The sequence below is a fragment of the Patiria miniata genome, unplaced genomic scaffold (genome assembly GCF_015706575.1).
Source record: "Patiria miniata isolate m_02_andy unplaced genomic scaffold, ASM1570657v1 HiC_scaffold_9, whole genome shotgun sequence".
NCBI lineage: Eukaryota > Metazoa > Echinodermata > Asteroidea > Valvatida > Asterinidae > Patiria > Patiria miniata.
In genome coordinates this window covers 19,179,485-19,193,484 of record NW_024037076.1, presented here as the reverse complement: position 1 = coordinate 19,193,484, position 14,000 = coordinate 19,179,485, and the positions used below count along the sequence as shown (strand labels likewise).

The following is a 14,000-nucleotide window of genomic DNA, read 5'->3' as shown; positions in this document are numbered from 1 at the left end:
TTCAATTGATCAATCTGTCCACAGCTTTGATTCTGCTAATGGGCAACCGTACTGCCTTATTTGGTAAAATTCTCATTCTTAACACCTGCTGCATGTAATTACTCATATCTTTGGAATGTTAATTGCCTTATTCTTTAGGTACGTGTTAAAATTTGTCCCATAATCACCGAAACAGGGCAGTGCAAGTCCGTTGATTGCCATGACGTTTTACCATTATTTAACCCCCCCAGAAACAGTTGTCCATGTACCGGGTAAACTTCGAAGAATTTCAACGATGTTTACATACACACACTGAAAGCAGTTTCCAAAAACTTCATTCAAAACAATGTGCCATAATACATATGTACGTGAACAAAGTTGACAACATACATGTACATCTATACTATGTACAGTATACATTACAATTTATTCTCAAATGTTGTGGGTCCTTATAGGGTCCAAAGTGTGACATTTTCCTGTCCTTGGTACTTTGTAATTTGGCATTCAAGTATCATTAAGAATGACTTCAAAACAATTTTTATTTGTTGGGTAGATACAATGTAGTTTGCTATTCATAATCACTCTTGGAGGACGACTGCATTAAAGATATAGTCCATCATTTGTAATTTGTGCATTTTGTTCGTTTGAAGCAACAAAAGTTTTCAAAATCTAATGAAGGATACTGAACAACTAGCCTGATGAAATGTCAGCTCAGCTTCAGCTGTATATATTCTGAGAAAAACAGCATTCTAGGATCTCAATTTCAAATCAACAGTTGCTGAATCATGTTTTGAATTGGGCCTGAATTCAGCGTCCGAGACACGTTCTCACTGAGCCGATTGCAGCTACGCGATGTAGCGCACTGATCCGACGAATTATAGCAACCGCGCGCGCGTGCGCGTGTGCCAATGATTGCGCGCGCTTTGTCGAAAAACAAAACAAACTACTAATTTAAATTTTCCTACGGTGCGTCTTAAGACGCACCATTGAAAAGGCCTTCGTTCGTTGATTACTTCAAAATGACAGCTTGCTAGAAAGAATAATTTCACAGGGAGTTTAGTCCACTTACTATCTTTCAACCGAGTATGTTTTTCAACAATAATTACGCCAGTTACTTTTCGGATTGCTGCAAATGATGGACTATAGCTTTAACAGGATTGAATGAGAATTACAAAATCATAGAAGTCGGATGAAACAGGGACAGAAAAAAAGTGGACCACAAATGTAAAGACTGATTCAGTGCCAGCCATTATCTGAGGTGGCACCAGGCTCATGCTAGCTGCGCTCAGGTAATACACATGCACTTCAGGCACCTTCGACCAACCGGGTTACCAAAATCTAATTTGGTTTGCCGGGTTAGTCTACGTATACACAACCATCACTAGCATGATACAGTTTAAGAAACTCTGAAATTATGTTCTTTTAAAGGGAAAATACAACATTTGCAAACATCAAAAAACGAAATGATCAAATTACTGAATTGTTAGGGACTGACAGTCTAAAGCATCCTTTAAAATCGTGGCTCCTGGTGTGCTGACATTTTCCAGAAAACCTGTATTTTTCCAACGCTGGTCGGCCGACCAGCGTTGGAGAAAACTTTTTTTTTCAAAAATCGTTCTTAATTTTTCATATTTAGTTATTCTGACTTTTCTTTGCATATGATTACACACCTCTGAAGGGGTACAAGCCTGCTAGACTGATTCTCTGACCTTACCATTCCCCAAAGTGTATTAATTGCTCCGTTTCATCTTAAGTAGGGTCAGGGAACCAGACTACAAGAACATGATAGGTTTTCTTGGTTTTTCCAGCATGTACAAGCCCAAAACGTGAAACAAATCAGTTTACCAATATTTTGTATAACATATTAATCCTCCTAATCCATTTATTTCTGAAAATTGAAGCAAAAGCAAATGTTGTACATTCCCTTTAAGGGTTCATGCGATGAAATTTTCTCAGAAACACATTTTGTGCACCTTTCTACTCCTTTTAAATGTATGAAAACTAATGTCCCTGTTTGGTTAAGTTTATGGAAAAGTGCACTTCTTTAATTACACATTTAAAACTTTTCCATCTTTCTCTGGACAATTGAGGGCGTTGTTGCTGTGATGTCATTCCAGAAAGACACTGTTAAGTTCAGGATTTTTCTGTTCAAATTGTGAACCCAAAAGTTTCTCATTGAAAAAAATTTGTGAGAAAGGTTTGTTCGTCCTTGCTCTATGCTGTCATGTATTGACATACATGTAGCAAAAAAGAAAATTTACAACAGCAAAATATCCAAAATTTTCTTTCGCCTTTTTGTAATTGTGCTGAAATAGCTGTACCATGTAGGTTTCTGCCTGGAATTACATTAACCCACCTCACTCCTCCAAAATCCTCCTGGCGGTTTTGGAGGATTCTAGAGGATTGAGGATGAATGGTGATTGAATCAAATGAGGATTCTGGAGGATTGAGGATGAATGGTGATTGAAGCACATGAGGATTTTGGAGGATTGAGGATGAATGGTGATTGAAGCACAAGAGGATTTTGGAGGATTGAGGATGAATGCATTTTGAGGCAGGACTGTCTGATGATTTTGAAGGATTTGGCGTTGGTTATCCTTCATTTAAACACGAGTGCAAAGTTTTGGGACGAGGAGGATTTTGGAGGATTGAGGATGAATGCATTTTGAGGCAGGACTGTCTGACAATTTTGAAAAATTTAGGCGGAGTTGCAAAATTTTGGAAAATTTTGGAGGATTTTGGAGGATTGAGGATGGTTGTAAGCAACAAGGGCCTAGGGGGTTAGGGTTAAGTTTAGTTCATATTTCAACAAAAATTGACAATCAGGTTAAAAGGGACACAATTAAAGGTGCACTTTCAAGGATTGCATTAAAAAAATGACATTGCCATACATGTACATGTAGGTCCTTTAAGCATTTATTGATCAAGAACTTTACATGGGTGTTATACACGAATAGCTTATTTGTAATACAGACTTCTCACCTACATGTATTATTGTTCACAAGTCATGAACATGTAGACGTACATGTACGCGTACCGGTCTAGAGTACTTAAAAAGCAATGAAGGCAGTTAACAGGCTGAGCATGTTCCATGCCCCACCAGACCCAGCGGGCAAGTCCGGCAGCAAACCGGAAATAGCCACCTCTGCCCAGGTACCATGGCACACTTAAACCACGCGCTGTCCTCTTAAAGTGGGAAGAACTCTTGTTCGCATGATCAAGCCGGTTCATCTCGGTCGCCCCGCCGAAGACAAGAAAAGCGACCGATGTTCAAATTGCTAATTGAAAGTAACACCTTTCGCCCGAGGGGCTGTCGCGGAGAGAGTTTAATAGAATCAAGCGATTGGCATTAGATCGGGCGCGCTTGCGTCTGGCTGACATTTTGTGGAGTGGGCAGTAAGTTGTTTTGCTCACGCAGACGAGTTCTGTTGAACTGGAATAAATAAGGAGGGTGCATTTAAAGAGGTTGTGGAATGCTCGAAGACATTTCCGTCATTTTTCGGGTATATGTAGCGTAAGGTGTGATGAAAAATAAAAACGACTATTGTGTCTGTCATGAAATGAGTACAAAAGGTACATTGTGTACTTTTGAGAGCTGTTTTTCAGGTCCTGTTTCGACCTGAACGTGCAATTTGTGTAAAACTCGTCGTTGGGGGCAGCAAACAAAACATAGTAAATCGTGACGTAATAAACAGGACTCCTGATGCAGCATAGTATAAACCAGTCCTGTTTATTACGTCACGATTTACTATGTTTTGTTTGCTGCCCCCAACGACGAGTTTTACACAAATTGCACGTTCGGGTCGAAACAGGACCTGAAAAACAGCTCTCAAAGTACCTTTTGTACTCATTTCATGACAGACACAATAGTCGTTTTTATTTCATCACACATTAGGTTACATATACCCAAAAAATGACGGAAATGTCTTCAAGCATTCCACAACCTCTTTAACTGCCCGACTATCTCATGAAGTTTTTGTTTTGTTTGTTAAAAAAAAAAATTCTATTGTGTTTGTGTGTAATTTTTTTTTACAGTACATTTACAGTACAAACATTGACTAGATATGCATACATACCAGTACAGTAATAAATGCTGGTTCTGCTTCCAATAGAATGTGTACTTTGACTGTACCTCTTCAGGCTGAATAAAACTTCTTGTCCAGACTTTCTTTTAAATGAAGCAGGGGGGCGCTTTTGTTTCTCCCCAAGATGGCGGATTTTCTAAACTGGGGATGGATTCTTCTATATTTTCAACTCTTTTGCTGTTATAAAAGTGTGTCCAAAGGAGCCGTCACCCTTTCTACATAGCTAAAATTTTGTTGGAAACAAATAACAAGACAATATTGACAATGTGCAAATATAGTGCAAATGTATGAATAAAAAAAAAAAAGGAGAAATGTATGAATAAAAAAAAGAGAACAAGAAAAGGAGGCGGCGAGGAAAAGGGAAGCAGGCGCTTTTTGTTTTTTTATTGTCCCCTATCTACATGTGTGTGGCCTAGTGGTTAGGGTTCGTGACTCATGATCAGAGGGTCCGGGGTTCGAATCCAGCCGCTGGCCATATATTGTGTCCTTGGGCAAGCCACTTCACCCCCACTTGCCCCTCTCCACCCAGGAGTATAAATGGGTACCGGCATTAGCTGGGGAGTAACCTGCGATGGACTGGCATCCCATTCAGGGGGAGTAGAAATATTCTCAGTCGTTTCATGCCAAGGAAACCGGAGATAAACACCGGCCTGATGAGCCACATTGGCTCGGGACTGACTTTACTACTTTTACTATCTACATGTACATGCAATTAATGCAGGATCGTGTACATGCCTGTATGATATGTTTTCGTAGATTATACACATGTACATGTATGTGTATTCATACGGTACTTGTATAATTATTGAAAGCTCAATATTTACCTTGGGCACATATACATGAACATGTACATGTATACATCATCAAAAAGTTTGTTCTTACATCAGACAGTAATTCACCATTGAGATGTTTCATCCAGATGTCATTGATTATTGTGCAAATTCCCAATGAAATATTCATGGTTGCTGCCATAGTGCACTCTGAGACATAGAGCAATCATGTCTGGAATTTCCCATCTGCTTCTGGTCTGATCGTATATTTATCATTATATTCATACATGTATAAAGCTACATGTACATGTATATTAAATTTTAGTCCCTAAAGTTTACACTGTGCATGTTACATTTAGATAATTGTAGTAAATTTACTTTTGCCCGAAGTCTGCAGAAAAAATCCTTTCTCAAATTTTGTAATAAACTCTGCAGAATTCCTGACAGTGTAAAAGGTTACAATTGAAATGTTCCTGTGTTCCAAAAGTTGCATAAATCTGATGTGGAAATACACACAAGTGTTGCACGTAAATTTCAGATAAGTATGTAAAACAATGTCATGAAAAACCAGACAATTTGAATATTTCTTATTGTTTTTATTATACATGTATGTAACACATTCCATGGTATTCAAACTGTTAAAGTTGTTGGCCAGATGGCACATCTGGAATTTTTCTGTCTCACTTTACGTATTTGTTTTAGTTTATATTTATATTTCTTCTTAAAAATTACAGATTAAAGTGGTTATAACCAGCCAGCCACAATGGCGGCCAAGATTTCCTTGAAGATCAACATTGTGGCTGCCAACAGCACCAAGACGATGCAGTTTGATCCCACGGCGCTCGTCTTCGATGTGTGCCGCAGCATACGGGACAAGAACCCCGAAGCGGCCGCGTTGCTTGGCCAACGTGAGTTTTTTGACGCATTGATCCGCAGATATGCGAGAATGTGCGGTGTTTGAAATTTCAGTCTTAAAATTGATTTTCTGTTCCAAAATGGTTGTTCAGGGAGGGCACTTCTTTGATTTAGTTGAAGGATTCTGTGGTACGCTGGTGTACATGTATGTAGGTTTGTCAAAAAAGACCCAGAGATTTTCTGCTTCTTTTATATAAATGTAGTTTTTAAACCCACGTAAGAACATTTGCAGTTATACCTGAAAAACTACCTAATGACTTGAGAACGGAAACCTGAACACAGGACTGGTATCAAATACCCTTTGAAATTATTCCACCTATAAAAATGGTATCATTTGGAAGAAAACTAACATACATTGAAGGTGGTTTCACAATGGGTGCCTGCAGGCACACTTTTTTGCGCGCATTGTAGCAACGGGATCCAGTTATGTATTTTCTAAAAATATACAGTATCCGCTGAGCTAAAACTTCAACAGGTTAGTTGTTATGCACCCTTCGTAAGATTTTGAGCAATTTTGTTGTTTCAAATGAACAAAATTCACAAAAAAAACAAATAATGCTACCTACTTTTACATGTGAATTTATGTAATCATGCATTGTGAATGTCATCCAAGATTCATGCACATGTATTTTGTGTTTGTGCACGCACATGCAGATGTGAAATCAGACACAAAAACAGCTTGAATGAAAAAAATGATCAAGCCTAGTCAACTACATGTATTCATGCTTTCACATACACTTACAGACTACCGGTATGTACATGTACATGTAGAATGCACTTACAGTACAAAATTTACGCACAGACAAACATGGTTGTGAAATGGTCAATAATTGTCTGACGTCTGACCTGTTTGAATTTGCATTAAATTGGTAAATCACTCTTCTGCAAGTAATACATGTAAGTCTCTGTACTGATGACATCACACTTTGTTTACTTGTGCACTCTTCTATGGGGCTACGAAACCGTCGTCCCCACCAGGCTCCCATAAGAAAGCACATGTAAACAAAGTGTGACGTCATCAGTACAGAGGCTTATTGGATCTTCGTTTGCACTGATTACGAAATAATTGGCTTTTTTATTTCACACTGATTGGACAATTATTACATGTACGTGTAGGTGTTCATTTCGCACAGATGTAATCAAAAATTTATATCCTTTCCCTTGAGTGGCTGGTTTTTTTTTCCCCAACTTAACGTGTATGTTCTCGTTAAATTGTTCTCTTGTTGTCTTTGCAGCCAACGAGTATGGACTGTTCCTTGCCGATGAAGATCCCAAGAAAGGGGTGTGGCTAGAGTCAGGAAAGACGCTGGAGCATTATCTCCTCCGGCAAGGGGTAAAACTTTGGTCCCTTTTAGATGAATCCTGCGGCAATATTAAATGATTGAGGGTGCCGACTGTCCACAGCAGTCAAAACGAAATTTGAGAGTTTTGTCCTATTGAATGAATCCGGTTTACTTTTTTTGTATCAAAAACAAACATTTCCAGTAAAATGGGACACTCTGAGTAGTAAACTGTGAGTAGAGTTGTTCATTGATTCTCTCCTGTGCCACAAGGGTTTTTCTCCAGAGCTCTCCAGTTTTCCTCCCTCGGTAAAAATCAACACTTTTGATCTGGCTGTGCTCCTTGGTCAGACGTGGGTCATATGGCGGCTACCTAAGGCGCCTTTACATGCCTTCGGCTGGACCTGCGGCCTTCGCATTTCAGCTTCTCAGCTGCGAGTTAGGATGATTAGCCCCCCAGATTATTATTAAATGTACGTGTAAGCTTCCATATTTTGTAGTTAATTTAGTATTCGAATATTATTACTGAAACACAAATTTTTTGGTTGCAATGTCAGGATTTGTTGGAGTATCGCAAGAAGATTCGTCCCCTGAAGGTGAAGATGCTGGATGGCTCCAAGAAAACATTGCTGGTGAGTTTTGTGACTATTGAGTATTCAATACTACTTGTCACAATTCGCAATGAGATTAGATTACATAATTTGGGTATTTAATTTCCTCATTGTGAACTCATACCAATGAACTTCCTTGTATGCATTGATACTACACATCTAAATAAATTGAGTGGGTGTTTCGACAGAAGCGTCCGGAGTAGAGTCTTCAATATCATTTTTGTAGTAATTTAATACTTATAATACATACTACTATTTGTAATACAGAAACTTTAGCAAATCATGAGTTCTTTCCTTCAATCACTTTAAAGCTTTGGGAACTGGGGCTGTGCATTGGAACCAGGTACCCAAGTACCCAACCGTTGATGTCAGGAACCGGTTCCAGATTATGGGATTGGGTACCTGTAACCAACTTTACATATTACTTAGTAACTTCTCAGACAATAAAACAGAAAGGGTTTGCATGTCATTTGCGAGGAATTTTCTAAATGAAAACCAGGCTATATGTTTCACGTGTGTGACATTTGCGAAAGCTGCAGTTTACACCGTAAAGCTATAAATCTCACTTTACACAATTATACCATGCTGTATTGATGCACCGATGTGGTAGTATTATCGTGCGGACCTTTATGAACAATCTGGACAGCAACTTCTGAGATTTGAATTTGGGGTTGGGTTTCTTTTGTCTGTTGATGGAATTTGATCAAACGTGATCTGACTGTTTTTTTACTAGTCTGATTACAAATGCATGGCAGGGGAAGGGGAAGATGTTTTGGACTGTCTGTGACTGATCAAACAATAGGAGGGTTAACATCTATAATATACCAGACAAAAAATATCAATACATGATGTTCTTTGTATTACTTTACTAAGCCTTTTGTCAATTTTCGACAACGCAGGCGCACGCAAACCCTGATCGGTGGCCAGTAAAGGCTGGCGCACGTAAAACTTGACCAGCACTTTTTAAATATTTTGAATATTCGATCACGTCCAAGGTAGAATAATCAAATACTAATGTATTAAAATATGTAAAGCACTAAATACACGGTGTAACCCCTGCATACAGGTATGCATGTTTAAAAAAAAAAAAAAAAAAGCCAACAAAGAAAGACAAAACGAAAAACATTTGATCCAAAACATGTTATACAGGGTGAGTAAAAAAAGCGGAACCCAAACCCTAACAAATATATAGCACCAAAAATAATAATGACTGGAAAGCCAATTTTAGAAACCACTTTAGATGAAAAAAATACTGAAATTGCTCAATCTGTTCAAATAATATCACCATTTAAACACAACGAAATTGGCTTTCCACTCATTATTATTTTTAGTGCTACATATTTTTGGTAATTATGAATACAATTTTTGGGGTTTGGGTTCCGCTATTTTTGACTCACCCTGTATTAAGTAGTTGCAACAAATTCAACTTTGGCAAAATGGCCGTTCTGAAAACACAGTATTGTAAACATGTCATTGTTTTGTACGGCAAATGTGTGAAGTTGCCTTTACAACCCCCCCTCTCGCCCCCACCCCTTAACAGCTGATCCCAAATAATACAGACTCAATATTGCATTAAAGCGTCCCCTTCTCGACTGCTTTGACTTAATTAAATCTGTGCAAGGCGCCGCATCTTGTTGTAGTAACAAGATAGAGACGGTGAGCTGCCTAGCAAGCTGCCTAGCTGTGGAAATACGGTTTGGGGATCAGAATTAGATCTACCGAATAATTTGGGAAGACTAATTCGAGTCGAGACAGGGTTGGTCCAAAACACTGCGCGAAGTTAATATCCTTATCAGACACGGTGACATTTAGAAGAAACTTAGTTATAAAAATTGTCAATTTATGATAGGTACCCTCACTATCACTATGCTGTAACTGGACAGAACTTTAAAACGGTGTTGTGTTCAAAATTCCGTAACTTGATAAGTACACGAGTGATTTGAATTATTCTTGTACTAAAAGAAAGCTATGGGCTTTCATATCCTAAATTTTTAAAAGGGCTACAGGAAAAACTTCATTCAAATATTGGACCGGCTATTTGGGTTTCGTTGGTTTTTTTTTACTCACCCTGTATAATGTGGCATAGAGGAGTTTCAATATCGTGAAGTTTTGTGAAATTTGCTGCTGATGCTGTTTGTATATTGACTCAACTTGTCAAATGTATTTAAACATCACATTTTTTTGATTACAAAATCTTCCATGGGTTTTGTTTTCACTGTTTTTCTTGAAAGTGTTAGTTTCCAACTTTTGGTTTTTCTGTTTTTCATTTGTGTGATATTTAAAGCTACAGTCCATCATTTGCAGCAAACCGAAAAGTAACTGGCGTAATTATTGTAGAAAAACATGCTTGGTTGAAAGATAGTAAGGGGACTAAACTCCCTGTGAAATTATTCTTTCTGGCAAGCTGTCATTTTGAAGAAATCAACCAAAGAAGGCCTTTATGTAGATTCAACAATGAAAAAACACAATCTTATACTGTGTAGAATACTGGCATATATACAAACACTGCTTGTAGGTTAAAGCAAAATACTAATCCTTTTTTTGCTCGTGGAAAGACAAATTTATTGTCTGTATTGATGTGATATTTGTTTATGAAATTGGCAACGCCAGCGTCACAGACGTTAAAAATCAGACACTTTTTTGTAGCTCCGTAAATAGACCTGAAAATATATTTTTCAAATCTTGTACATCCATCATCTAGTAATGTTCAAGGAGATTACAGACTAGGAGTTTTGGATCATTTCTTTGAAGCATTAATTTGATATCATGGTTAACTGGCTCTGTCACGGACATTACATTTTTCTTCCCTAATGCTTAAATTGCCCACGATAGAGTTACTTTAAAGGTACGTCATACTGCAGCTGCGTTGCAGGTACACGTACATGTAGATCTGTATCACTTTCATTTATTCTTGCGCTGCAGCTGTAGCGTGATTGATTTTCGTGTTTACCGAGAGAGCGCAAAGCAATGTTTACTCAGGAATCCGCAGTCCCTGGATGTTTGAAGATCACCTAATCATGACAGTCAGTGGGATAGTTATTATTTTCATGGGTCGGCTAATGGCAAGTTATACGATGATGATAGATTTTCAACGGGTTCTCTGCGTGGAATGTTTACCTGTGGGGGATATGTCTTGACGATAACGCTCACTGGTTGTACAGCATGGTTGCCAATCTGTCAAAAATATATAAGAATAAAATGGAAAAAAAAGGGGGGGGGGGGAGAAATTGCACTGAAATACATGTATACACAAGAAAATAAACAACCGAAGTGTGTCGATGACATTTATGATGTTACAAGAGTTCAGTAGTCATCATGTCATATGGTATGCATTGGACTACATGTAAAGGGCCGTGTATGCCAGGGTTTTTTTTGGGGGGGGGGATACACACTACATGCATGCGGATTATGTATGTACATGTACATCTTTCTATAAATATGGGGTCCACATTTTTCGCTGTCCCTGTTACATCTTACATCTATGTTACATGTATATAATTCTGATGCACTCCCCTATTAATGCAGTCATCCTCCAAGAGTGATTATAAATCGCAAACTACGTACCGGTACCCAACAAATAATACATCATTTGCAGTCACTCTTTATGGCACTTGAATGGCAAATTACAATGTTCAAAGGAACAGGAAAAAATGTCGCAAATTGCACCCTAAATTTATAGAATGACCCATGTTCATGAGTGCATGCATGGTTTGTAGAACTTTTTGAGGTCGCAAGCTGTGCATATCCTCCGTGCACTGTTTTAACATGTACCTTAACAGCGTAGTGTAACTTGCCACTGTCATACAAGATCCGTCTTCCTGTCGGGCACACGTAGGTAGTGTCTCAGGTTGTGTTTTGACAGGGTTTGACTCGAACATTTCTCAATATCAGAGGTACAGTGTATTTGTACGTGAATGAGCTGGGAAAAGCACCTGAAATAGGGTTACTGCATTTTTCGAATAATTTAGTAGGCCTATTTGATTATTCGAACTGGACTGATTCGAATATTCAGTTTTGAAATGCACTGATCATGTTAAACATGTGCCAGCCTAAACTGGCCACCGATTGGGAATGGCGTGCACCTGCACTTGTCAGAAATTGATGAAGAGCTTGTTAAAATAAATTAAAGATATAGTCCATCATTTGTAATTTGTGCATTTTGTTCGTTTGAAGCAACAAAAGTGTTCCAAATCTAATGAAGGATACTGAACAACTAACCTGATGAAGTTTCAGCTCAGCTTCAGCTGTATATTCCGAGAAAAACAGCATTCTAGGAACTCAATTTCAAATCAAAAGTTCCTGAATCATATTTTGAATTGGGCCTGAATTCAGTGTCCGAGACACGTTCTCACTTAAGATGCACCTTTGGAAAGGCCTTCTTTCGTTGATTACTTCAAAATGACAGCTTGCCAGAAAGAATAATTTCACAGGGAGTTTAGTCCCCTTACTATCTTTCAACCAAGTATGTTTTTCAACAATAATTACGCCAGTTACTTTTCGGATAGCTGCAAATGATGGACTATAGCTTTAAAGAACATGTAGCCGCATGGTTGATATTTGACTGATTTTAAGACAAAATTTGGGCCAATATACCTCACGGAAGTTCTCAAATTATGCGTGAGAAAATCTCGCTCAAGTTAAGATAGGGATGGTCCCCAATACGCTGTGATATTATTCCACCTGAAATGGTATTGTTTGGAAGAAAATCACAGAAATTGTTTTTGTCTCGCCTGAACTTTGTCCAGGGAAGAGACTATGCACTCACTTCATGTACATGTTTCTGTCCGTATGTGTACAATGTATGGGTGTACATGTATGTGGGTTTTTGGTTAAAGTTTTGTACAATTGGTCTCATTTCAAAAGTTGAAGTCCCATTGGAACCAAACTTGGGTCATAGATGAAACATGCCAACCTTCATATGATACTGATGTCAAAGGTCACATACCAAGGTCAAAGGTCATCTGAGGTCAAGTTGTAAAATAGGCTAAACATGTAAAATTGGGCATCTAAATACTAATTAACTGTTGCTAATTACTGTGTTAATGAACCCTCCTATGCAAACATACATTCAGAGCCAAGTTGTCCTTTCAGTCAAATTCAATCAAGTGACTTTTTTTTCAACAACATTAAGAATTCCCAGCCTACGGTACATCAAGCAGGATTGACTGGCCCTGACTGTTTATGTAACTCGATACAGCTTTGCTTTGACTGGGGGTAATTGATAAGCCAGCTGTGCCCACAACTTGCCCGCTTTGTCTGTTCATGGTCTGTTGACTGAGTTTGACTAGTCACAGTGCTTGCTTGACATGATCTGACTGATGGTGACTGGCCTGTGTTAAAAGTATAGCAGGGGAAGTGGATGGAAATTTGGACTGTCTGTGACTGTTTACATAGCAGGAGGGTTAATGACAATTCCTGAGTTACCATGATAGTGTATGTCTCACAGGATGACGTGCTGAGGTTTAAGTGCATAAAATTACACTTCAAGAGGAATTTCTCTTGCAAGGGATTGTTGAAGAGTTGGGGTTCAGTGTGGTGGCGTAATGCAAGGCCTTGCCCTTGCATTCAAGGGGAAAAAAGGCCACCTACATGTACATCCATGACTGATATCTTTCCAGTTGTGTGAACTTGGCTTATCTGTCCCTGTACCCTTTTCTCAAGAGTCTTGGTTTTCATGTTAATGGCGGTTGTGCCCATCCGGTATCGAACCGGGGTGATGTATACATGCCTTTGATAACCTTCACAGGTGTTTTTTTTTTTTTTCGCGTAGGCCATCCGTAGGTTGTTTTGCTGAGGAAATTTCTCGAAATTTCTCAAAGCTCAGCAATTTTTATTTTATATAGTTACTTCAGTCCTCTCTAAAACACATGTGCACAAGGGAGGTCTGAGTTTATCTCACTTGTATGCAGCATCTTGATTGCCTGCAAGCGTAGTGACGCAAGCATTCGTTGTAGGCTGATAACTAACTTCTCGCAATTTCCATTTAATTGTGGGAACTGCTCGTACCGACTCGGGATCATTAGCGTTATCTACATTTTTCTCATTGAAAACATTTCTCCTCCAATTTGTAAAGATTGATGGGGTTTTAATGGCAGCCGAGATTAGGTTAATTTTAATTTTTTGTTTTTTTCTCGTCAATATTTTAGATTGATGACAGCAACACAGTCAGCCAGATGTTGGTCACCATATGCACCCGACTCGGTGAGTACAATACTGCCATCTGATTGGCCGACGGGCCCACAGAGCGGCTATAAATTTAGGGGGAAATTTGGCAAAAGATTGCAGTGTCTGGAAGCGTCCTGCTCTTGTTGAAGACTTCGTTGTAGGGAGTAGTAAGTTGGAAGCTGACTTGTGTGTTTG

General features: G+C 38.7%; 1 protein-coding gene across 13 annotated transcripts in view; it reads left to right on the top strand.

Moving 5' to 3' along the window:
* Positions 1-14,000, top strand: part of LOC119720635 (talin-1-like) — a 114,241-nt gene that overhangs the window by 11,865 nt on the left and 88,376 nt on the right. For all 13 annotated transcript variants that reach the window (XM_038190389.1, XM_038190401.1, XM_038190400.1 and 10 more), the window contains exons 2-5: positions 5,569-5,742; positions 6,985-7,082; positions 7,587-7,661; positions 13,787-13,841. In XM_038190389.1, the coding sequence (XP_038046317.1) occupies positions 5,598-5,742; positions 6,985-7,082; positions 7,587-7,661; positions 13,787-13,841 (373 nt within the window). In that variant the 5' untranslated portion in view covers positions 5,569-5,597. The remainder of the gene's footprint in view (positions 1-5,568; positions 5,743-6,984; positions 7,083-7,586; positions 7,662-13,786; positions 13,842-14,000) is intronic.